The following is a 25,687-nucleotide window of genomic DNA, read 5'->3' as shown; positions in this document are numbered from 1 at the left end:
CCCACGAGGCTACCAAAACTCATTACATTTCAACATTCTCATTACAGGAGGCTAGACAGTCAGTAATTTGAGTAATAGATTCCACGATTTTCGTACAGAAGCTTGGGAAATTTCAGCATTCTCACATTACACAATCTAGGTTTCAACTATGCACACATTTGAAGGGTAATTTGCTATGGCAGGCTGGAAGGACTGTTGGGGACGGGCAAAGTGACTTATGATCCAGACTTACAACCATTGCAGAACCCCCATGTTCACATAATCCAAAGTCAGATGCTTAGCAACGGACTCATACTTATGACGGTGGCAGTCTCCTGGGGTCACGTGATCCTCTTCTGCGACCTTCTGACAAGCAAAATCAATGGGGAAGCCAGATTCACTTTACAGCGGTGTTACTAACTTAACAACTGCAGTGATTCACTTAAGAAAGGTGGCAAGAAAGGTCATAAAATGGGGCAAAACTCACTTAACAACTGTCTCACTTAGCAACAAAAATTTTGGGCTCAATTGTGGTCGTAAGTCGAGGACCACCTGTATTCATGACAAGATTTCCAACTGAAAAACTGATCAGTCATTCTGACCAGCAGATGGCAATATTCATGTTTCATAGCAAGAGGAATGTTTGTCAAGACAGATGTCTTCTCCTGGTAACATTTTCATATGTTGCCATGTGAGATATTTTTCTAAACGTATCCATATGCCTTTCCCAATCTGATGTCCTCACCTAGGGATTTTCATTGGCCAGCATACCTGAAAGCATAATTTCTGCATCAACACCTACAGAAAAAGCTGCTCACTCGCATCTACAGGCTTAGCTGGTCAGAAGTCCAGGGATTTTCTGCCTGCTTTTTCAAAGTTGGCAAGATCAGCATTCAAGCCATCCGTGGTGCTGAAAAAGGCAGACGAGTCAGCCTTTCACTGGACTTTACTCCCACCCTCTAAACCAGGTGTATCCAACCTTGGGCAAATATAAAACTTGTGGACTTCAACTCCCAGAATTCCCCAGCCAACCACTGATGTGGATGGGTCTTAAAAGGTGCCAAGGTTGGCCAACCCTGATCTAAAAGTCCTTTCTGCACTTTAATCTGATGTGAAAGACAGTGGCAATAGCAATAACAATAGAACTTCAACTTATATGCTGCTTCATAGTGCTTTAAAGCCCTCTCTGCCAATTTACAGAGTCAGCCTATTGCCCCCAACAATCTGGGTTCTCATTTTACTGATCTCAGAAGGATGGAAGGCTGACTCAACCGTGAGCCAGTCAAGATCGAACTCCTGACAGTGGGCAGATAGCCTGCAATGCTGCACTCTAACCACTGCACCACCATGGCTATTTTGATAGGCTATCCTGAGTCAGTGAATTGGGCGGCCATATAAATTTTGTTAATGAGAAATTAATAAACCTGCAACTACCGGGAGCTGTCAAGATATTTTGGATTATAGTTCCCATTCTCCCCAGCCAGAAGAGACAGCAGTGGTGTGATGCAGCCATCAAAGAACTTGACCATGGTTTTTCTTTGCTTGACAGACTTTCAATCATCTCACATCACTACTGTCTATTCTGACTAGGGATAGATAGTAGCTGCAGGTTTATTAATTTATCATTAAGAAGATTTATATAGCCACCCAACTTACTTGCAGTGACTCCAGGCATGGGCAGCCTATCAAAATAAAACCACAATACAAAAGCCAATAAAAACCCACCCCTCTGGCAACAACGGTCAAACCAAGCACTTACTGGGCTCCATATCACCCAGGAGCCCCCATGTCTTCGAGGCCTTTTGAAAGAGTGTCAAAGGGGGGGGGTCTTATTTCCGAAGACTGCTGTACATGAAGCGAGTGACTCAGATCCAACTTTTTGAAATCAATGGGATATTCAACATGGTCATCTTGTTTCTCTAAAATAACGAAATCTGCATCCATTCTCTCTTGCAAACTCCATTGTCAAAGCTGCCATCATATGCTTGAGTTTCGAATTTGCTAGCTGTCAGTCTACCATGAACTATGGGGGAAGGGAGCCAGATGGAAGGGGGTAACTACTCACTGTATCTTCTAGACACACCACCTCAAGGTCAAAGCCCTGGGAATGGAATGCAATGGCCTTGAAGAGACTGTTCCCAAATATAAAATATAATTGGACAATAAGAGACCCAGGGGAGGAGAAGAACTGATCAGGGAACTTTTGGCGTGCGAACTTCTGTTCTGGCTTTGCTATACTGCAAACCACTTGGCTTTTAGTAGAAGTATACCTTTCACTGCCAATGGAGTCGAGGGTCTTTTTTGCCTAAAGAACCAACTCAGGTTCTTTAGTCATCCATCCATTATATCTGGCAGACGTGACTAATATGTTTCTATTCTCCATCAAGGTGTCAATCTAATCTAAACCTTCTCTGTTTCATTAAAACCAAAGCAATCATTCCAGTTTGCTGCACTTAGATTAAGCTCCAGAGTATTCTAGCTGCATAATCATTGGTCATTGATTACTGTTTTTTATGTATATGGAGCAGGCTGAGAAAAAAAAAACCTAGTCCATCAATTAAAATCTGTCTCATCTCTAGACTACTGTCTCCAGATGCTGGCTATCAAAGGACCCTGGGAGGCCATATGGATTTCACCCATCTGTCTTGGAGCTATCGTTAATGGGGGAAAGGGCCTAATGGCCTTCTGAAATACATGAAGAAAAGGCACAGTGTCATTCAGATGAATCTGGCAGAGCTGGGATTCAAATCTCCCGAGACATACAGGCTCGAGCAAATGATCAGCTGAGTCTCCGAAAGAAGAAACAATAAGCAAGGCATTAAATACTGACCTCCAAAGCTATTTGTTTGCATAATTTATGGTGAGACACTCAGAGTTCAAGCATTAATTCTGAGAACCTGTCAATCAGTACGTTAGGAACAGCACAGATTTGAACATGGCGACAGGATGATGCTTGAAAGCAGCTCAGGGACTGCGAGCGGTATTAGTTATCCACGTGCTTGTTTTGTTCAGATAGTCCTCAACTTACAACCCAATTGGGAGAAGAACTTGGTTTGCTAAGCAAGGTGGTGGATAAGTGAGTTGCACCTCATTTTTATGATCTTTTTTGCCATGGTGGTTAAACAAATCACTGTTTACGTTATTAACTGATCCATGTGGTCATTAAGTGAATCCAGCTTCCCCCATTGACTTTGCTTGTCAGAAGCCAGCTTGCAAATGGCGATCATGTGACCCTGGGACGTTGCAACCCATTGTAAAATTAATGCACCTAAATTTTGATCAAAAGACTATGACAATCCTTTGATGGAGATAAGTTTTGGAACTGGGTGCAAGACAACTTTTTTCTGTGTCCTATGCAAATGCAGATTCCGCTAAGCCAAGCAAGATTAGAATGTGAGAAAAGGAAACAAAGGATTGGAAAGGCAAGGATGGGACTGCATGACCCCTCCTCTATCTGGCCTTGCAGGCCTAGAAGAAAACATGAAGGAAGGTAGGAAACAGGCCATGAAGTTCGAACTTGGAGACAGATTAAGGCAAGAGAGGCAATTCATGGTCTCAAGACTGAAAAATCGCTTTTTGGAGTTCCCAGTGGGCCAAAATCAGTGTTGGCTCTCACTGCTTGAAGCAGGAAGCAGATGAATGAAAGAGTGAGCTAAGCTATTATGTAGGTTTAAGCGTTTGTTGAAAGTCCAGGAAAAATGAAGCATCCCAGCCCTGGCCATGTAACATTTAGCCTCATCCACTTTGTGCACTCCCAACTGCAATGGTCACCACACCCCAAATGTTGTGCAGCGGCCACAAAAAGAACAACTTTAAAGAACAGCTATATGATTATTACAAATCATTATTTGCTTCAGTCCAGAACAGGAGACAAAATTAGGTTCCTAGTTTCTCTCTCTTTCTTCTTTCGCCTTCCTTCCATCTTTCCTTCCTTCCTCCCTCCCTCCCCTTATTTTTATTTATAGTCAACTCAAAGTGATGTTCATACCAATTTTCCCCACAACAACAACCTCCTGTGAGGTGTGTTGCGCTGAGACAGGAGGATAGATCCACTGTCACCCAGCCAGCTTTTATGCTTAAGGTAGTACTAGAACTCCCAGTCTTTCTAGTACGTGCACGTGTGTGCATGTGGGCACTTTTGGATCAGTGTTGACGCTTGGCAACTGCCTGGACTAGTCCTTACAGTTTCCTTGGCAAGATTTCAGAAGTGCCTGCCTCCATTTCTGATTTCTAACCCAGCATTCTCCATTATTCCAACATGATGAACTTTCTATTTTTCCTTCTTTGAATTTCTCACCTGGGACAAAAGACAAGCAGCAAACATGCAAGAGCCTTGGTGGAGCAGCAGACTAAAGTGCTGTTAAGTAGCACCAGCTGCCTGCAATTACTGCAAATTCAAATCTCACCAGGCTCAAGGTTGACTCAGCCTTCCATTTTTTTGAGGTAGGTAAAATGAGGACCCGGATTGTGGAGGCAATAAGCTGACTTTGTATAAAATAGAACACCGCTTGGAGGGGGCGAAAGCCCTACTAGGCTATTGCTTAACGCATTGTAAGCTGCCCTGAGTCTCTGGAGAAGGGTGGCATATAAATCGAACCAATAAATAAATGAATAAATAAAGTCAAAACAGAAGAAAACTGCAGTCAGAAGTCCTGCAAAGTTACAGAAATTGGAGCAAGACTGCTATGGAGCAAGCCTTGTCCAGAAGCATCTTTGACACCAATTTGAACACCTATGCAGAAGGGCTGATCAAGGATTTGGGCATGACATGATAGCAGTATCTTCCAATATCTCAGGGGTTGCCACAAAGAAGGGGTGGTCAACGTATTTTCCAAAGCACCAGAAGGCAGGACAAGAAGCAATGGATGGAAACTAATCAAAGAGAGAAGCAACCTGGAACGAAGGAGAAATTTCCTGACAGGTGAGAACAATTAACCAGTGGAATGGCTTGCCTTCAGGGGTTGTGGGTGCTGGAGGTTTTTAAGAAGAGCCACTTGTCTGAAATCGTATAGGGCCGTGATGGCGAACCTATGGCACGCTAGCCGTCACCCCAGCCCAGCTCCACCGCGCATTCGTGTGTGCCTTCTGCCGGCCAGCTGGTCTTCGGGTCTCTGCCACGCATGTGCAGGGAACGGGGCGCATGCACGGGAGTGCAGGTTGGTGCAAGAGGCTTTCCAGGTCCAAAACAGGATGCAGGGGGGTGGGACGCATGCGCAGGTGGGCACTCGCATTGCATTTTGGGGGTTCGGGCATGCATGCGTGCATTCACACGCACGCACACGTGCTTTGGGCACTTGACACCAAAAAGGTTAACCATCACTGGTATAGGGTCTCTTGCTTGAACACGGGGTTGTACTAAAAGACCTCCAACGTCCCTTCCAGCTCAATTCTGAATTTGAAAATAAAATATCTGATCTTAGCACAGCCGCCTGTCAGGTCAAGCTCCTTGGCCTTCATTTGCCTCCTATTTCTAAAGAACGTTCTTCTTTGACCTGCTCTGGAGGATTTAAGGTGCCTCCACATTCATATTCATGCCTCATCCACAACATTTTACAATCTGACTTCAGTTAAGAGGGAGGCTCAGCAGAAGGTTGCTCAGAACAACGGAGCTGAGATGTATCCCAGCATCCCTCCAATTAGCACATGCTCATCACAAAAAACAAAACAAAACAAAATCCTCTCTGACTCTGCTCGTATCTGAAATTGGACGCCAAAGACAGAACTCAGGGTCCTGCTGCACATTTTCCCATGTGCCCGATAATATGACTGAAGCTCTTTAATGGCTGGTAGAGCAGCTGCAGGCAATGAATTATGTATGTCCATTTTCTAGGCAGCAGCATAAAAGGGCCATATTCCTTCTCTCTCTTGAGCAGAAGCACACTCAGCAAAAACTAGACATCACCCGTGTCACAGACAGTAAAGTTACAACAGAGAAGAGAGGAAAATAAAGAGGGTTGGGGGGAAACCCCCCCAGATTTTTCTATTATTTCTGAAAAACAGAGCAGAACAATTGGAAGGCTCAGTGTCTATGGAGATTCTCAATCATTCAGATCAGGGGTGGGCAACTGTGGCCCGTTTACAACCTGTAGACTTCAACTCCCAGAATTCCTGAGACAGCCAAGCTGGCTCAGGAATTCTGGGAGTTGAAGTCCACAGGTCATAAAGGGGCCATATTTGCTCACCCCGATCCAGATCATGGTTGTCCCAAAGGTATTTTACCAAAAGGTAACTGGACTTTCTTGTTTTTTCTTGCAAACATTTCGCTTCTCATCCAAGAAGCTTCTTCTGTTCTAATTGAAGATGAAGCCAAATGTTTTCAAGAAAAAAGCAAGAAAGTCCAGTTGTCTTTTGGAGAAGCACCTTCAGGACATAGAAAGGCTCCTTCAAGGTGTTGGTGACCACCTTTAGAGCGCTCCATGGTTTAGGACCTGGGTACCTACGGGACCGCCTTCTGCCACCGAGAGCCTCCCACCAGCCAGTAGGCTCCCACAGAGAGGGGCTCCTCAGGGTGCAGTCGGTCAAACAATGTCGACTGGCGGCCCCCAGGGGGAGAACTTTCTCTGTGGGAGCACCTGCCCTCTGGAACGAGCTCCCCCCAGAGATACGGAGGATTCCGGATTTACGTACTTTCCGCCGGGCCCTCAAGACTTTTTTATTTCAACAAGACGGGCTGGCCTAACTTCTCCAATTGCTTAATTTTAATTTGAATTTTAAAAGGGGCATTTTAATTGTTGGGCCAAAATTGTTTAATATGTTTTTTAAACTGTTCTTACATTTTTGTATTCTGTGTGTTTATCTTTGGCTGTTCACCACCCTGAGTCCTTCGGGAGAAGGGCGGTATATAAATTTAAATAAATAAATAAATAAATAAATAAATAAATAAATAAATAAATATTTAGCATAGTCCTTTTAATAGACTGTGAGCTCTGCTCAAGCTGCGGATACTTGAAGATAAAAAGCAGGTGGCTCACTAATAAATCCAGAGCAATAGTATTTGGATCTTCCAAAATAGGATGGTTCTGAAAATTGGTAGCCTCAAAGCTGTTGAGGCCTCCTTCTCCTCTGTCCCTAAAGCCTTAGTAAGACCACACGCATGTAGAACACTGGATCCAGTTTTGGTCACCACAAAGGATCATACACAAATGTATGAAAAATGGTTACAGGAACCCGGCGTGACTAATCTAGTGAAGAGAAGGACATGATAGCAGTCTTCCAATATTTGAAGGGCTGCCACAGAGAGGAGGGGGTCAACCTATTTTCCAAAGCACCTGAAGGCCAGACAAGGAATAATGGATGGAAACTGAACAAGGAGAGATTCAACTTGGAAATAAGGAGAAATTTTCTGACCGTGAGAACAATCAACCAATGGACCAGCTTGCATTCAGAAGTTGTGGGAGCTTCATCACTGGAAGCTTTCAAGAAGAGACTGGACTGTCAGAAATGGTGTAGGATCTCCTGCTTGGGTGGGGTGGGGGGGTTGGACTAGATAACCTACAAGGTCCCTTCCAACTCTGTTAATCTGTTAAAGTTGGCTCTGATGGCACCAAAAACATATGAAGCCTTGACATATGAATACACCCTATAACATCTTAGCATCATTATAAAACACAGAAGAAATCTTAGCCAAAATCTACAAAAGCAGCAAAACTCCCAGCCTTCCACATTCTGGATCATTACCCATTCGCCATTTTTTTCACCAAATGTTAAATTCTTTCCTCCCAGCCACCAAAGGCTGCCTCTTCCTGCATGGAGTTTTTTTGGTATCTATATTGTGGTCATAGGCCATAGGTCCTGAGCAGAGATTTACATTTCCTTCAACTATACATGTCTGAATTTATCATTGTAACCACCCACCAGCACAACTAGGAAATGTTAAGAAAATGTCTTGGGAACAGTCCATATTACATATTCTCTGAAGAAGGTTGTCTTCTACAGGATGACTTCTGAAGATTCGGAAAGACTGAAGTGATGTTCGCCTTATGGTTGAAAGAACTGGAGTAGATTAAAATTAAGTGCCTTAGATCTGAACTCTAAAGCAAATATCTTTCCTTTATACTTTAAGAAGATAACAGAATAACAGAGCTGGAAGTATTTCAGCCACACTTTAAATTCTTTCAGATCATAGCTGTTTCTGAACCATGAAGGTCTCCCAACGTGTGCAACTTAATATTTCTTTTTCGCTCCCAAACCAGGGCCATAATAGAGTTGAGCCTCCAATCCTAAAATAAATTAAGCTACTGGTTACATTCAACAGAGCAGGTCTCTATGGGTATCCGGTACCTACACACACAAGCCTCTTTCAAGGAGTAATGACAACATAGGAAGCTTAGAACATTATCTGAGTAAGGAGTAGCACTTGAAGGTGGCATCTGTATAAGGACATATTCCTGGTTTGGAATCTACATGAATCTCCCAATTAGCAGGATTCTCCATGACCACTAGATGACAGCAAAGACATAGAGATGTCTAACAATATCTCACTGCTGCCATCTAGTGGTCAGCTCAGACTGCACACAGTGAAGCGGGCTCTTCTTTGCTACTCACTTCCATCCAGTCTTTCATCTCCACCTACTGCACAATTCTAGACAAATCCCTATGTTCTTTGTGGGCATGCATCAGCCCCACAACAGACCTCAACCAGGTTTGATTTTTAAAGAAGAGAATGCTGTCCTTGACTGTACTGATACCATAGCCCAGCCCTCCGAAATCACCCAGTGATTGCATTAGCTATTTGAGCAAACCTATTTCTGCAAAACCCAGGAATATGCTGGACTAAATGCAGCTGACATTTGGCGATGTCCTCCAACTCAATAGGTTAAAGTGGACCTTAGATTTGATCGGCTTCAATAATAGCACCAGAAGATTAGCTTTCAGACTCTTTTCCCCCCATTAAAGACACTGAACTATTTCTTGTAACCATCAAGCCATCTGTATAATGATTCATTCCAAGCATATTTTAAACAGAGCGCAGAAACAAAAAGTACTTAGTGCTAATTTCTTTTGTTTTGTTTTGTTTTTAATTGGAGATCTTGTCTCCCTAAAACCACGTGGTCTGCTTAGCAAGGTTTAGGTTCTCCAGCTTGCAGACAGACAAAATAAGACATTGTCTCGAAAATTTTTCCAAGGGTACTTCAACAGACAGATGCCAAACTGTCCGCCCTCTCAAACATTCCCTCTGTTTTTAAACCTCTGGATTATCCTGCTCAGAGAAGAGGGAAAGAGGGATGTTAAATACTAAATTGCTAAGGGCTGGTTTTAAAATGTGACTTTTCACTAGAATGAGATAAGAATCAGATTCTTTGCTCCCATGGAAAATGCTGTCCACATTTTCTTTCCTACTAATACCACGGCTTTAAGGAGCCAAAAGTCAGGAAATTCCCACTGGAAAAAGAAAAGCTACATTTCTGGGTAAAAATAACAATAACAGAGTTGGAAGGGTCCTTGGAGGGCTTCTAGCTTAACCCCCTGCTCAAGCAGGAAATCCTATACCCGTGATGGCGAACCCATGGCACCTGTGCCAAAGGTGGCCCGCAGAGCCCTCTTTGTTTAGTTTAGTTTAGTTTATTTGATTTGTATACTGCCCTACTCCCGAAGGACTCAGGGCGGTGAACAGCCAAACAATAAAATACATAAATACAAAAAATTTAAAAACCAGATAAAATCAAATTAAATCATTTTGGCCCAGACAAATTAAAACACCCCAATAATTTAAAACAGATTTAAAATTTACATATTAAAAGAAGGAGGAGATTAGGCCAAGCCCGCTTGATGGAATAAAAAAGTCTTCACAGCGCGGTGGAAGGTGCGCAGATCCGGGATCCTCCATATCTCTGGGGGGAGCTCATTCCAGACAGTAGGTGCCCCCACAGAGAAGGCTCTCCTATTGGTGGTAGTACGCGGTCCCGTAGATAACCAGGTCCTAAGCCATGGAGCGCTTTAAAGGTGGTAACCCAAACCTTGAAGCGCACCCGGAAGACCACCGGGAGCCAGTGCAGCTCGCACAGGAGAGGTATCACATGGGAGCGCCATGTCGCTCCCATTACCACCCGCGCGGCCGCACTCTGCGCCAGTTGGAGCCTCCAGGTGCTCCTCAAGGGGAGCCCCATGTAGAGAGCATTACAATAGTCAAGGTGGGAGGTGATGAGGGCATGTGCGGCATCGCCAGCTGCTCTTCTGGTTTCCGGTGTGCATGTGGCTGGTCTCCAGCTGGTCTTCATGGGCACTGGAGCATCGGAAAACATCCTGAAAACATCCCAAAAAACGTCCTGAAAAGCGTCATGAAAAAGGCCCAAAAAACGTCCTGGAAACAGCCTGAAAAATGTCTTGAAAACAGCCCCAAAAAACTGCCTGAAAATAGCCCAAAAAGTGGCCCAAAACCAGGCATGTGCACTGGTCAGCTGGTCTTCGGGTTCCTGGCACTCCGGTGCTCCAGCGCTTGCACGCACGTTCCGGTTTGGGCACTCGGTGCTGAAAAGGTTCGCCATCACTGCCCTATACCATTCCAGACGAAACACTCGAGGTTTTTAAAAAGCGCTTGGACAACCACTTCAGACATATATATCTCCGACCGGTCGCAGTTCGTGTTGGCAGGGGGGCAGAGGTCGACCTCAAGGCCTCTTATATGTGGAGTGCCTCAGGGGTCGGTCCTCTCGCCCCTCCTGTTCAACATTTATGTGAAGCCGCTGGGCGAGATCATCCGTGGCTTTGGGGTGAGATACCACCAGTACGCTGATGACACCCATGTCCTGCATGTTTTTTAATTCTGGCTGTACACTGCCCTGAGTCCTCAGGGAGAAGGGCGGTATACAAATTCAAAATAAAATAAAAAAAATAAAAAAATAAATATTTTTAAAAACCTCCAGTGTTGGAGCATCTACAACTTCTGGAGGCAAGTTGTTCCACTGATTAGCAACATACATTTTGGGCTCAGTTGTGGTCATAAGTCAAGGACTACCTGTACTTATAATTGAATGTCAGTGTTTAACTATTACAAAGTGCAAGAAAATTTCTACACACTTCTTTTGGAAAAAATGTGTGCTCTCAGTTGATGTGTTTTTGTGCTGAGATTATCCATGGATCAGAGGTCTCCAACCTTCGTAACTTTAAGACTTGTGGACTTCAACTCCCAGAGCAAAGCTGGCTGAGGAACTCTGGGAGTTGAAGTCCACAAGTCTTAAAGTTGCCAAGGTTGGAGACCCCTGATCCATGGACATTTCTTCTGAGAGCATCCCACCTTTTTAGTGACCTAAGAACAGTTAGTTCCCTTGACTGTTGATATTGCATATAGAATCCAAAAAGTGCACAATAATATCACACAATTATTTTCCTTCCTATTGTTGCCGACTGGGGGAAAGGAAAAAAGGAGCCATGGAAAAGGGGGTAAAAATACCCCTCACCAGCTGCCAGCAAACAAGCAGGCTGGACTTATCAAATTGAGGCCCTCCATTTATGGAAGCTACCCCAACTGACATCCTATTTCTCTATTTCACCATACAGATTTTTAACTGCAGTATTTCCTCCCTCTAATAAACATGTCAAAATGTCAATTTCAGAAAGGACCAGATTAACTAATTCTGCCAATCGGCCCACTTGATGGATGAGGTTGCATAGAAGAGAGAGAGAGATTTCGGACAATTGTTTTGTGATGATTTGTTAGCTTGTAAATATTTCACTGTGCTGATTGTATAAAGTTCTCCAAGCATTCATTCATTCATGCATGCATCCATGCGTGCAGTTTATCCACCACCTCAATCCTAAATGGGATCTCAGAGGCTTACATTATTCATGAACCACTTTCACAAGATTTGAACAGGTCGTACTTACCTGTCCCGTCTTCCAAGTGTCCGAAGTTACAGATCTGAGTTATATGGTGGATCCACACGTGCATTTCCTCTTCTGATTTGGCCACCAGGTAGAAGGTGCGGTAGGTTGTTTTCACAACGAAAACAAAGTTATTCTGGAACTCCTTCTTGATCAGGTTGGAGCCTGAGTGCTTCACCACTTCACACTCGTTCAGATCGATCACCCGGATGGGCTTCTTAGAATGACTGTTCCGATAATATTCCAGCACATCAGGGTTGCCGCTCATCCGGCCTTGACGTAACACGAACCAGCGTTTCCGCCAAGCCTGAGGAATAAGGAAATAAGAAGAAGAATAAGAAAAATGATTGAGAAAACAAAGAGAAAGATACTCCTTTAGTCCTGACCATATTGTTTCTGTAGCTCTAAGCTCTTCCAGGATCTAGTCATATACAGGTAGTCCTTTTCTTAGTCTACAATTGAGCCCAACTCTTCTGTTACTAAGTAAGACAATTGTTAAGTGAGTTTTGTCCCATTTTATGACTTTTCTTGCCACATTTGTTAAGTGAATCACTGCAGTTGTTAAAATTAGCAATACAGTTGTTACGTGAATTTGGCTTCGCTATGGACTTTGTCAGAAAGTCATAAAAGGTGATCACTTGACCCCAGGATGCTGCAACCATCATAAATATGAGTTAATTGTCAAGCATCCTAATGTAAATCATCTGCCCATGGGGATGCTGGAAAGGCTGTAACTGTGAAAAACAGTCATAAGTCACTTTTTTCAGGGCTGTTGTAAATTGTAACTTCGAACAGTCACTAAACAAACTGATATAAGTCAAAGACTACTTGTACTACTAAAATTCTTACTGTTATAACCCTTAACTGGACAAAACAGTGCATCATAAGGCAACAATTTTTGGACCAGAGTATATCAAATGGGCTAACTTACAGAATGTGTCCAAAATCCAGGACCCATGACACCTGAGGGATTGAAATTTGGGGAAGCTATGGCTGCTTCGGTGAAGTCATATGACCTTCACTTTCAAAGTTCCATGACAGTTTTCCAGCCACTCTTGCAATCAATCCCCTCTCTTCCTCCCTTATCCAGCAGCAGCCACTTACCCAAAAGAAGGAGAGGGGAGGGAGATTTCTGACGCTTTTTGTCTGATTCCCTCAAGAAACCTCAAAGGGAAAACCAGCAGGAAGTCAGAAGTCTTCCACTGCTGCTTCCACTCCTTTTTTGCTTATCCTTGGTCATTCTGTTTCTCTGTTTAGGTTCATCTCTGAAATGGTGACCCAACAAGGCACAGGCTGTCTAATCTCTACTGAAATTCAATTGCTTGTGCAACAGAGAGTGGACAGTTAAATACATTAAGAATAACAGTGGGAGCTCTACTTAACTAATTTAAATTTAAAATAACTGAATTACAATTGTATGGTTGCCCTGGTCTCACCCCCTTGTGGAGGGTAGCCTTCCACAGGCCATTAAATGCCAAGCATGACCTCAAATCGAAAAGAGCTGTGCATATGTATTACTCAAGGTGTTTAACTAGAAAGTCCTGAAGCCTTTCAACAAACAACACATTTGTGTTTTTATTTACATATTCATTCCTGTATTTATAGTCTGCACTTAGCAATCTCTCTCAACCTCTTCCCACTGAAATAACAAGACGCCATCGAAAACACTGCATCATCAGTCAGAGAAACAATTTGCCAAGTGCAGTAAAAGAAGAGTAGAGAGAGAGAAAAGGAGGACGGGGGATCTAGAATCCAACAATTACTGAACAGAATGCACAATGAACACCTCAAAGAATCCCAAAGTTTGTGTAAGCCACTAAGTCTTAAGGAAGAGCAAAGATAAATTTATTACAATGCTGAAAATCTGAGATGAGACATCCTACAATGGGGTTCCACAACTAAGAAGGCCCTGAACATGTCATGTACCATCTTGGGGAGGAAGAGAGCATTCTGAGGCTTGGAATCTCAGAATTTCCTCAGACATCGAGTTGGGGAAGGCAGGTCTAATGCAGGAAAGCTCTGTTGAGCCTTTGGAATTACACACCAAAAAACCCCCCACAAGCACAAAACCAAAAGTCATTGAATTGAGGTGTGGGGGTTGCTTATTCTCCCACCTCTGTTGTTCAAGGCTAAATTCATACTGTACCCAAATAAGCATTTGGCATAAAAATTAGGAGCAAGAAAAAGCTATTACCACCTTTCTTCAATGCTTAGGAGCTGCGGTGGCACAGTGGTTAGAGTGCAGTACTATAGGCTACTTCTGCTGACTGCCGGCTGTCTGCAATTTGGCAGTTCAAATCTCACCAGGCTTGAGGTTGACTCAGCCTTCCATCCTTCTGAGATGGGTAAAATGAGGACCCAGATTGTTGGGGGCAATAGGCTGACTCTATAAACCGCTTAGAGAGCGTAAAGCACTTGAAGCAGTATATAAGTCTAAGTGCTATTGCTGTTGCTTTCCCAGTGGGCACAATGACCAAGTGGTTTAAGATGCTTAGCTTGTCAGCTGGAGGGCTGACAGTCCAGGTTCGAGACCTGAGTGCCGCCCAACAGTTGAGTTCCCATTCCTTGCCCCTGCCCACCTAGCAGTATGAAAGCATGCAAATGAGAGTAGATTAATAGGTACCATTTTGGTGGGAATTTAACAGTATTCTGTGCACCTCTGGCATATAGCCACATGATCTCTTCGGACAATTCTGGCTCCCTTGGCCAAGAAACGGAGATGAGCCCCATAGAGTCAGACACGACTAGAGAGAAAAACCTTGAGGACTGGAAACCTCAATGCTTCCCCAGAAATCCCACTCAGAAGAAACAGAATTTATGCAGATCCAGCTTTCTTGTTCCCATTACTGAATCTCTGAAGGATTTAAGTATCACAAAGTTTGCTTTAATGGCTTCCAGATCCCCCGGAAGCCCTGTCCATCCCATCAGCCATGTCTTTCAGCCAAGTCTCTTCTCAAGAGATCAATAAAGCTTCTTAACGTTTCCTCAAGGTCTTCTGAGACCTTAGGAACTGCTGTCCAACCTTCCAAGATTTCACATAAGACTGCCAGCATCTTTCACAGTTTCAGTGAAATCTTGTGAAATGTTGGCGTTCTTGCACAAGATATTGAAGGATCACTAAAACCTTCAACATCCTATCGCATTTTTAAGGGAGAAGTGAATCTACATGTAACTGGGAACTTGGTGAGGGCCTGTTCTTCAACAAACAGAGGTGCTTTTGCTATTAAGATTTTTGCCTGCTAACACTCATCCAAAATACAAAGCCAAAGTACAACAGGTGAAAATGTTTTAAGTTTCTCCCGCCTCGGGTTTTTCTTCCCAAGGTACTAAACATCTGCAGGACTTCAGTTGCATCTGACTGGACTTGGCAAGCCAAAATCCATTGGGGAAGAGTTACAGGCAGGGTGATAAGAATTTTGTCCTTAGCTGTCCTTGTCACTGTCAAAGTGGACTAAACAAAGCAGAAAGACAAGTAGCAATGGATGGAAACTGAACAAAGAGAGAAGCAACCTAGAACTAAGGAGAAATTTCCTGAATAAGAGCAATAAGAACAATAACAATAATAATAATAAGACAATAAGACGTGGTGCCTCAGCGGGTAAGACGCTGAGCTTGTCAATCAAGTTGTTCGAATCCCTAGGGCCGCGTAACGGGGTGAGCTCCCGTTACTTGTCCCAGCTTCTGCCGACCTAGCAGTTTGAAAGCATGTAAAAAAATGCAAGTAGAAAAATAGGGACCACCTTTGGTGGGAAGGTAATAGCGTTCTGTGAGCCTTTGGCGTTGAGTCATGCCGGCCACATGACCATGGAGACGTCTTCAGACAGCGCTGGCTCTTCGGCTTTGAAACGGAGATGAGCACTGCCCCCTAGTCGGGAACGACTAGCACATATGTGCGAGGGGAACCTTTACCTTTTTAAAGAACAATCAAGCAGTGGAACAACTTGCCTTGAGAATGTATGGGTGCTCCAACACTGGAGGCTTTTAAGAAGGGACTGGACAACCTTTTGTTGGAAATGGCATAGAGTCTCTTGCTTGAGCAGGTGGTTGGACTAGAAGACCTCCAAAGTCCCTTCCAACTCTGTTATTCTGTATTCTATAGATAGAAAGCAGTTTTCTCCCAGTGGCTGGGAGAAGATTCAGCACATCTATTTTGTGGTTTCTGGAAATGAGTATCTAATGGTTTCGTGGCTTTGATGCATATCTACGTTATGCATTTTCTGACCCTTCTTTTCCTAGCATAAGAACAGACTTCCAAGAATGATTTCAGTCAAACCACATAGAGAGCCAGTGTGACTCTGTATTAATTTACATTGACCCTTTGCAAATAGTTACAAAACCCCCACAGTGGTTAAAGAAAGGATTATAGAGTGAAACTTGCTATCTCACCGCTTGCTTGTCATCTCTATATTTTTGCTTGCTTATCTGCACCGCGTATTTGCCTCCAATAACCTGAACAGTTGCATTTACAAATTCTAATGCTAAACCTGAATCCATTTTAAGCAAGACAGAGTCTCCCTTGAAAGCAAAACAATGCAAATCTTACTTGATGGATTCTCGTCTTTTTTCCTTAAGCATCTCAAAAAACCTGGCAAGCGTGTAAGGACAAAATAGAACAAAAACCAGAAACAAGTTTGGGTTTGTGGCTTAATGTAACACAAGGTATGATTAAAAGAAGCCAATTAAAAACAACTTAGCATCAATCCATGATTAAAGTAATTGAAAGTGGGTTAAGATATTAAGACTATTCACAACTAGGCAGAACAAACCCTGATCTTACTTTTACATACAGCTAGCCCTCAACTTCACAAACATTTATTTAATGATTATAACATCACTGAAAAAAGCAATTTATCATCATTTTTCACTTACAACCGTTGCAGCATTCCCATGGTCACATGATCAATATTTAGATGCTTGGCAACTGGCTCATATTTATGACGGTTGCACTGTCCTGGGGTCATGGAATCACCTTTTATGACCTTCTGACAAGCAAAGTCAATGGGGAAGCCAGATTCACTTAACAACCATGTTAATAACTTCAACAACTGCAGTGATTCACTTAACAACTGTGGTAAGAAAGGACATAAAATGGGGCAAAACTTACTTAACAACTGTCTCTCACTTAGCAACAGAAATTTTGGGCTCAATTGTGGTCTGAAGGATTCTGTAAATCCAGTTTATGAGCTTGATTAAAGAAAGCATCTAATCCTATGAGATGCACTTTGCACCCACTAGAGTCTAGACCATAATCAGCCATGTGGAAACCCTTGTCTACGCTTTCCATGAATTCTGAACCATCTTGGAAAAGACTACAATAAAATGACTCGAAAAGTAAGATGAATTACTGCTGTGTTCACCAAAGCAAGCAACTTGAAAATGAACAAAGGCCACCATGTAGTCGAATCCTTATTGCTCTGTTGCTTTGTGCCCAGATTCTGTAGCGAATTAATCGCAGGGCACATAGTTTGCAATGTCTCTGGTTTGAACCCTTGCGCGTCTGAGTTGTAATCAGCTAACCATCCTCAGTGAGAAGATCTGGGAAAGGCCTTACCAATGAACTTGGGAAAGACTCGGTTTCTCCAGAAGGCGGCTGCAAGACCAGTTCCTGGGGGATGACCACATAACGCAATGACAAGATCGCATGAGACAAGAACGGTGGCACAATTGAAACTGAATGCAACCCTCCTAAGGAAGAAAACTCTGAGCCAATTCAACAGAAAGGAACAGACCAGTCATTCACCCAGCGGCAAACTAAACCCTGGTGGAACAAATTCTCCCTACCCAGAGACAATAGATTCACTGAAAAGATGAGTTTGAATGTGGCCACGTTGGTTTGGCATTTTTCTGTGTAAGCTGAAACCTTTCTGTTCAAACCATGACTTGGCTTACTAATTCTGAGAGGCAGCTCCATCCATCTCAAGCAGCCCTGAGTAATTTGTGGTTCACCAAATGTGGCACTTGTGTTGTCATCAAAAGCAGTACTTCTGATAAACACCCCCCTCGCCCACACACTTTGGGGTGTGTGTGTGTGCTACTGATGAGAAATATTTCTCCAAAATCTGCAGGGAAAAAGGAACAGCTGAGCCACGATTCTTTAGTCTGCAGTCTTCTCCCTGCTGCAGCTCGGCAGATAATTCCGATTTTAACAGCAGGAATTTATCGCTAAGGACAATCTTGGTGACCTCCTTGTCATCTATAAAAACAAGGTGGAAACCCTCCAATATAAGATAAAGGGTTTTCAAAGAATGAGTGCATGTAATACAGGTAGACTTGACTTACAACGGTTCATTTAGTGACCATTCAAAGTTACAATGGCATTAAAAAAAGTGACTTATGACTGTTTTCCACTTACAACAATTGCAGCATTCCCCTGATCACGTGATCAAAATTCAGACACTTGGCAACTGACTCACATTTATGATGGTTGCAGTGCTCTGGGGTCATATGACCACCTTTCGCGACCTTCTGACAGTTAATGAGGAGACTTGGTGGCGCAGTGGACTAAAGTGCTGTTAAGTAGCACTTAGCTGCCAGCTGCCTGCAATTACTGCGAGTTCAAATCTCACCAGGCTCAAGATTGACTCAGCCTTTCATCCTTCCAAGGTAGGTAAAATGAGGACCCGGATTGTGGGGGCAATAAGCTGACTTTGTATAAAAAGAACACCGCTTAGGGGGGCCAAAAGTCCTACTAAGCAGATATATACAAAAGTATGAAGGCTAGTGCTTAACGCATTGTAAGCCGCCCTGAGTCTCCGGAGAAGGGTGGCAAATAAATCGAACCAATAAATAAACAAATGAGGAAGCCTGATTCACTTAGCAACCGTGTTACTAACTTAACAACTGCAGTGATTCACTTAACAACTCTGGCAAGAAAGATCGAACACGTAAAGATCAGGCAACTTTACGTGTTCTGGCAAGCAAGTCCCCATTTTTAAAGTGGGGGTGGGTGCTGCAACACTGAAGGTTTTTAAGAAGAGACTGAACAACCATTTGACTGAAATGGCATGGGGTTTCCTGCTTGAGCAAGGGGTTAGTCTAGAAGACCTCTGAGGTCCCTTCCAACGTTATTTTGCAAAACTCACTTAATAACTGTCTCACTGAGCAACAGAAATTTTGGGCTCAGTTGTGGTTAGATGTTGAGGGCTACTTCTATGTTCTAAATTTTTGTGGCATTAGTGTCAGGGATTTCCCCCCCTTACTTTTGTGACTTAAAAGCCTCATCTTTTATGTCCCCCACTTCAGGATGGCTGAAAACTACAATGTCAACTTTCAGAGATCAGAGAAGATCTTTATGGACCTCTTTTAACCTCAGAATTGTTGAATGTTGTCATTCCCCTTGGAGTGTTCAGGAGGAGGAAAATGTCCCTGGCATATTCCAAGAACTTATAAATCATTTTTATGAGCCAGAAATAAAAAAAAAAAAAAACCCAGATCATTTAAAAAATATCAGTGATGAAATCACCTCCCCCATTTGATCTGATATACATCCACAGTTAAGAAAACAAGACCGAGCACAGACATTCTCCCATTTGTTATGCAATGAACGTTCAAAGAAAGGTAAGCAGAAGGGCTGTTATTTTGAAGATGAGCAAGGATGAGTCCATTCTTCATTGGCCAAATGAGACAAGATGTAGAATGCCAAGTAAAGGAGAGAGAAAGCTCAGAATAAAATCAGTACAACTTGAACTTTAAATTAAATCAGAATAAAACTGGAAGCAAAAGGAAAAGACCACATACTTGTCACACACTGCAGGCTCGTCTCTACCCCTTTGTATATTTTAAACACCAGGAAAGAAACAGCTGCGAAGGAGTTTAATAAACTTTCAAATTCCTTGTCTGGAGAACGGGCATACAATGGAGTGGAAAAACGATACAGTCTTTGTTGCATAATGATTTGTTTGGAAAAAGCTATACAGGATGCTGTGGGAAGGGAAGGCAACATACGTATTGAGCACATGAGCTGGTTTTATATAAATACACCAATAAAAAGTTTCGGCACCTGTGTTCATATGACAAATACCGTACGTTGAATGAATTGTTCCTGCTAACTTTGGAACTACTGTACTTCTTTTTAAAACCAGGGCAGAAGAGCCCAGTTAGTATATGGCTGTAAAAAACAAAAAACCAGAAGGAGTCTGGTAGAACATTTTGGGACCAACAAATGTTTATTGAAAGGCTAAAACTTTATGAGCTGCTGTTCCCTTCATCAAGGACACAAATGTGGGTCTTCCAGTTGGCGCCGTCGTCGTCACAAGACGGTCCTTTCAAGACCGCCAGCCCCGCCGCCCGTAAAGAGCCACCTCTACAGCTGAGAGAACTCCGCGATCCAGAGGAATCGGGAGGAGAGCCGGCGAGGCAAGGTAGAGCCCCCTACGAAGTCCCCAGACATTGCAGCATCCCCATGACTTATGTTATGATTGTTGCAGTGTCCCAATGGTTCACTGCAGTTAAGTTAGTAACATGGTTGTTAAGTGAATCTGGTTTCCTGGTTTCTTTGCTTGTCAGGAGTTTGCAAAAGGTGATCATACGATCCTGGGATATTGCAGCTGTCATAACTATGAGCCAGTTTCCAACTGTCTGAATTTTGATTATGTGACCATGGGGATGTTGCAACAGTTGTAAGTATGAGGGCTACCTGTCAAAAGTCTAAATGCTATGCTATATTTCAATTTTCTTCAAGACTGGCCCACAGGAACTCTTTTATCTACAGTGTTTGGGAAATACCAAGCTGCTAATCTTACTAAGTAATCATTATGAAAACAAGTAACCAGAATAAACCAGTGATATCATGTGATGGCATCAACTGGCCCCCTGCAAAATTTCCGAGGATGAGAAGAAGCATTCGGAAAATATGGTATCAGTTCCCAGCAGTGTGAATGGCTTTGCAAATTCTCCAGTGGAGGCTGCCATTGACTTGCCTGCAAAAAAACCTCCCCTCTGCAATTTTCTGTAGCTTATCGAAAAACAAAAACAAAATCTATTCAGTAATCAAAGGGTGTGTGTGTGGAGAAGCAAGAGCATAAAGAGTGCACATTTGGGAATAGATTTTCCTTTTTTTTTTTTTTTGGCAATAAATTTTATTTTGTTAAGAGCTGTGGTGACTCAATGGTTAGAATGCAGTATTGCAGGCTAATTCTGCTGACTGCCAGCAGTTCGATCCTGACCAGCTCAAGGTTGACTCAGCCTTCCATCCATCCGAGGTGGGAGCAAGATGCCAACTCTGTAAACTGCTTAGAGAGGGCTGTAAAGCACCTGAAGCGGTATATAAGTCTAAGTGGTATTGCTATTTATTCAGAAGTAGAGAAATAAAGTGATTGATCATAAGTTGAGGACTACCTATATTTCAAAATACTTCTGAAGCAGTGTCAGACAGATTGAAGTCATAACAATGAGAGAAAACCATCACAATTATCACTCCTATATAATTCTAAACTAAACTTTTAAATTAAATTGTTAAACATGCCATAAAGGTCAGTTTGTATGTATCACTCAGCTGCAATGCATAGAGTGGGCTGATCCAGGGGTGAAATCTAGCAGGTTCTGACAGGAGAACCAGTAGCGGAAATTTTGAGTAGTTTGGAGAACCGGCAAATACCACCTCTGGCTGGCCCGAGTGGGAATGGAGATTTTGCAATATCCTTCCCCCAGGAATGGGAAGGGAATGGAGATTTTGCAGTATCCTTCCCCTGCCACGCCCACCAAACACCATACCCACGAAGCCATGCCCACAGAACTGGTAGTAAAAATATTTGGATTTCACCACTGGGCTGATCTATCACGTTAAAACCAAATCACCCTATGATTTAGTGCATCCTGATTAAACAAGACAGGAAACACAACTAGTTGAGCTGAAACTAGCAATAGCAATTGCACTTAGATCTGGGGTGTCAAACTCGCGGTGTCACATTGTCATTATGTGATGTATCGTGACTCCCCCCCTTCCCTAAATCAGGGGTGGACGTTGCCAGCGCATGACCCATCCAGCCCACGGGCCGTGACACCCCTAACTTAGACTTATATACCACTTCATAATGCTTCACAGCCCTCTCTAAGCAGTTTACAGTCAGCATGCTGCCCCCAACAATCTGGATCCTCATTTTACTGACCTCAGAAGGATGGAAGGCTGAGTCAACCTTGAAATGAACTTGAAGATCGAACTTGTAGCAGTTGGCAGAATTAGCCTGCAACGCTGCATTCTAATCACTGCACCACCGCAGCTCATAATCTACTTCATTATAAGACTAAATTAACAGAATCTTGCAAGTCTGAAAGTACAAAACTTCCCACTGCCACTTCTGTTTGATCTCTTCAGGCTAGTCCTTCCTAAGTTTCTTCCTCTAAGCCAGGGGTCTCCAACCTCGGCAACTTTAAGACTTGTGGACTTCAACTCCCAGAGTTCCTCAGCCAGCAAAGCAAAGCTGGCCGAGGAACTCCGGGAGTTGAAGTCCACAAGTCTTAAAGTTCTCAAGGTTGGAGACCCCTGCTCTAAGCACTAAGCCACTGGGGGCTCCTGCCTCTCTTCTCTGATTGTTTCCTGGGCAGCATCTTTTCCCCTGGAACCCCAAGGTCATCCACGCATTCCATTACATCAGCCAACATGTCTCAAAGATGCTTTTTCAAGAAGGCAACTGGACTATGGGGTTTTTTTCCCCCTTGAGGAAGAAGTTTCTCTTCTCATCCAATTGCCTTTTTTTGAAAAAGCACCTTTGAGACAACCATGACATGGATGACTGAGAATCTCCATAGACCATCAGTCAGCATGTATCACAAAAGGCCCATTTTTTTCCTCCCAGGTGTAATTTTAGAAGGAAATAAGCCTATGTACAGCATCAAATCCCTTGTCCCATTATCTTGGTATGGTTTCCATACTTCAAGGGTTGGTTCAGAGTTTTTTTCCCAGAGTTTTCCGTCCCAGTGAGATCTTCTACTTGGGACGGAGGTGTCCTAATCTCAAGATACGGCTGTTTTCAAAGCATCCCGCCAGGGCTAATAAAACTAGAGTTATTCATCTGTGACCTTCGGAAGATCTGCAGGTGGATCACACCTATTGCAGAAACAGCACAGAGAGTCCAGAGTATAAAAAGTAAAAAAAAGAGAAAATGTAGCTTTCTCTTTTCATATCCAATGAACTCCTTGCTTCCTCTCTTCCCTGGCTTCTAGCAGAATGTAAAGGACATATGTGAACACTCAAAGGGCACGTTCAACAAAGACAATATAGTTTATAACTGCTGTAAAAAACATCCAAAGCTGCTTCTTTACACTCGCTTTATTTATTGATCAGATTTGTGTGGCTGCCCATATTACAGAAAGTGACTTTTGGTGGTATACCCTTTAGTACAGGAGTGTCAAACTTAAGGCCCGGGAGCTGGAGCCGGCCTGCGGGGCCGCCCGGGAAACAGTGAAACACTGGCCCACAGTGCCTCTGTCAGCGAAAAGGGAGCGGCCCTCCTGAGAAAATGTATGGCCTTCCTGAGCTCCGTTTTCAGGCCTCCTGCAGCGCTCTGGGACGCTGTCGCTGCAGGAGGCCATTGCAGCTGAAAACGGAACCTGGGAAGGGTGCCCCCAACATAAATGACGTTGAGCTGGCCACACCTACCCAGCCCCTGAGGTCAAACACAACCCTGATGCGGCCCTTAATGAAATCGAGTTTAACACCCCTGCTTTAGCACATGAATTGTCTTTCTTCTCCTGCAGTGATAGCGTCATTGATACAGACAGTCCTCAACTGATGACCAAAATTAGGACCAGAATTTCCATTACTAAACAAGGCAGTTGTTAACTGAGTTACACCCAATTTTACAACTTTTCTTGCCAGAGTTGTTGAGCGAATCTTTAAGTGAATCTGGCTTCTCCCGTTGACTTTGTCAGAAGCAGGCTGAGAAGTTCGTAAATGGAGATCAGAGGATGCCAGTGATAATTACATGCCACATGTCAAGCACCCAAATTTTAATCACGTAACCCTAAGGATGTTGCGATGGTCATGTTTTCAACGCTTTACACTTTGAATGGTTGCTAAACCCATGTTTGTAAGTTGAGGACTACCTGTGCAGGAAGCAGAAAGCTGGTGAGGAAGAACAGGCGAGAGATCTAGAAAGTTTAGCACATCAGCCCCTCGCCTGGACCTCTTTCTCTGCCCATGTTGCTATTGCTGGCAAAAGCTGCAGCCTGATGTTTTTTGACCTTTTGCTATTCTCGAGATAGAAACGGGAATTGTCTGGGAATTGGAATAACTTCCGCCTATTGTGTAGGGAGGGCTGGCCTGGCGTGATAGATAGCTGGCTCTATCAGGCTGGCTTCAGAAAGGAGAAAGGAATTACTGGGTGACTAATTGCAAAGAAACCCAGGGAACACACAGGAGGCAGCCTCAGCGTTCACAACTGTAGCCCTGAATACAGAACAGAATGCGGAATAACAGAGTTAGAAGGGACCTTAGAGGTCTTCTAGTCCAGAGTTCCCCAATGTTTCCGGCTTTTGTGGATTGACCCGGTGTGTGTGTGTGTGTGTGTGTGTGTGTTTCTTGCAAAAGGCCAGCAAGCACGCACATACAGCTCCATTTACACACACAGTTGTCATTTACATTATGACAACTGTCATAAAATGCAGCCACGTGACAATGGGATGCTATGTTGTCGTCTTCATCAGACGTTCAGTCATGTCCAACCCTCGGCCACTCTGGGGATCAGCACCCTGCATGCCCCTCTGTCTTGTACTGCCTCCGTCAGATCCACCATGGTCATCCCGGTGGCATCCTTTATAATGTCCAGCCAGCGGGTACTAGGATGGCTCCTTCTCCTTTTACTGCTGACCGCTCCCAGCATGCTTGATTTTTTGAGCGAATCTGTTCTCACCACATGTCCAAAGTATGGCAGCTTCTGTTTGGCGATCTTGGCTTCAAGCGGCGTTTTTGGTGAGGTTTGGTCTAGGACTTCTTTGTTGGTGCTGCAAATGTGGCTGGTTGCTGGGTAAGTGAAGCTATATTGTTCTTCTTGGAATTATAATGTTATATATCTCAGTAACCTCCACCACTCAGTGGAAACATGCAAGTTCACTCATACCAAACTAAATAAAGGGTAGTAATTGTTTTTAAAGAATGAGAACTAGCCACAAACAGTATAAGGCAGCATAAGTGCAATGAAATGACCACCCATCTTAAATGTTATGAAAACTCCACTATGACTCACAAACCTAGTGGCTGTCTTGCCAGACAGAACTTTTTCATGAACTCTTGAGACATGTTAGTCTTCTTCTTCCCCAAAGCTGAAGCCTCCAAGGTACAGTATGTATGGACAACACGTCCCAGAGTTCTGGGCCAACAGGTCCTCCTGCCTCTGGAAGGTGCCCTTGGGGGGCAGGCTGATGTAGGGGCATGGACAAGGTGTCACGTTGCAGGAGCAACCTCGTGCTGATGAACTGAGTCCACTGAACTCATGTTCTCCACAAATAAAGGAACTAGCAACCCTCCAAACGCACAGGAAAAGCCGTCTCCATGGAGGAACGAAAAAGATGGGCCACCTAAACAGCAGCAGAAAATCAAGAGCTGGTTGTCTGTAACTAAATCAACAGCAAAAAGAAAGTAAACAATGAAGTATTTTGAGTAAAGAATACAACGCAGGAGAGGTTTTGGATCATTAACCTTTACAACAGTTAAGGAGCACTTACGAAAGTCTAGCAGCAGCGCAGCTTTCAGCGCTTGGAATATGCACCTACACCCACACACAAAGAGAGAGGAAGTTGTATTGTTGTTAAATGCTTGCCTGCCTTTAGTGCTGGAGGGGAAGATTCCATAATAGCTAATAAATTCTCCTTTGGAGGCCAGCAATTTAACACATGAGTAAGTAGGCTTTTGTTAACCAGGATCCAGTTGAGCATTTGGAGGCAAAGATAGAAG

At 43.5% G+C, this 25,687-nt stretch overlaps 1 protein-coding gene across 2 annotated transcripts in view; it reads right to left on the bottom strand.

Moving 5' to 3' along the window:
- Positions 1-25,687, bottom strand: part of GAB3 (GRB2 associated binding protein 3) — a 96,305-nt gene that overhangs the window by 34,335 nt on the left and 36,283 nt on the right. For both annotated transcript variants that reach the window (XM_070951823.1, XM_070951824.1), the window contains exon 2: positions 11,803-12,106. In XM_070951823.1, coding sequence (XP_070807924.1) covers positions 11,803-12,106 — 304 coding nt within the window. The remainder of the gene's footprint in view (positions 1-11,802; positions 12,107-25,687) is intronic.

Source organism: Pituophis catenifer, unplaced genomic scaffold (genome assembly GCF_029215685.1).
Source record: "Pituophis catenifer annectens isolate HBS135680 unplaced genomic scaffold, rPitCat1.0.hap2 SCAF_11, whole genome shotgun sequence".
Classification (NCBI taxonomy): domain Eukaryota; kingdom Metazoa; phylum Chordata; class Lepidosauria; order Squamata; family Colubridae; genus Pituophis; species Pituophis catenifer.
Note: the sequence above shows the minus strand (reverse complement) of the source record. Positions and strands in the feature narration are given on the sequence as shown.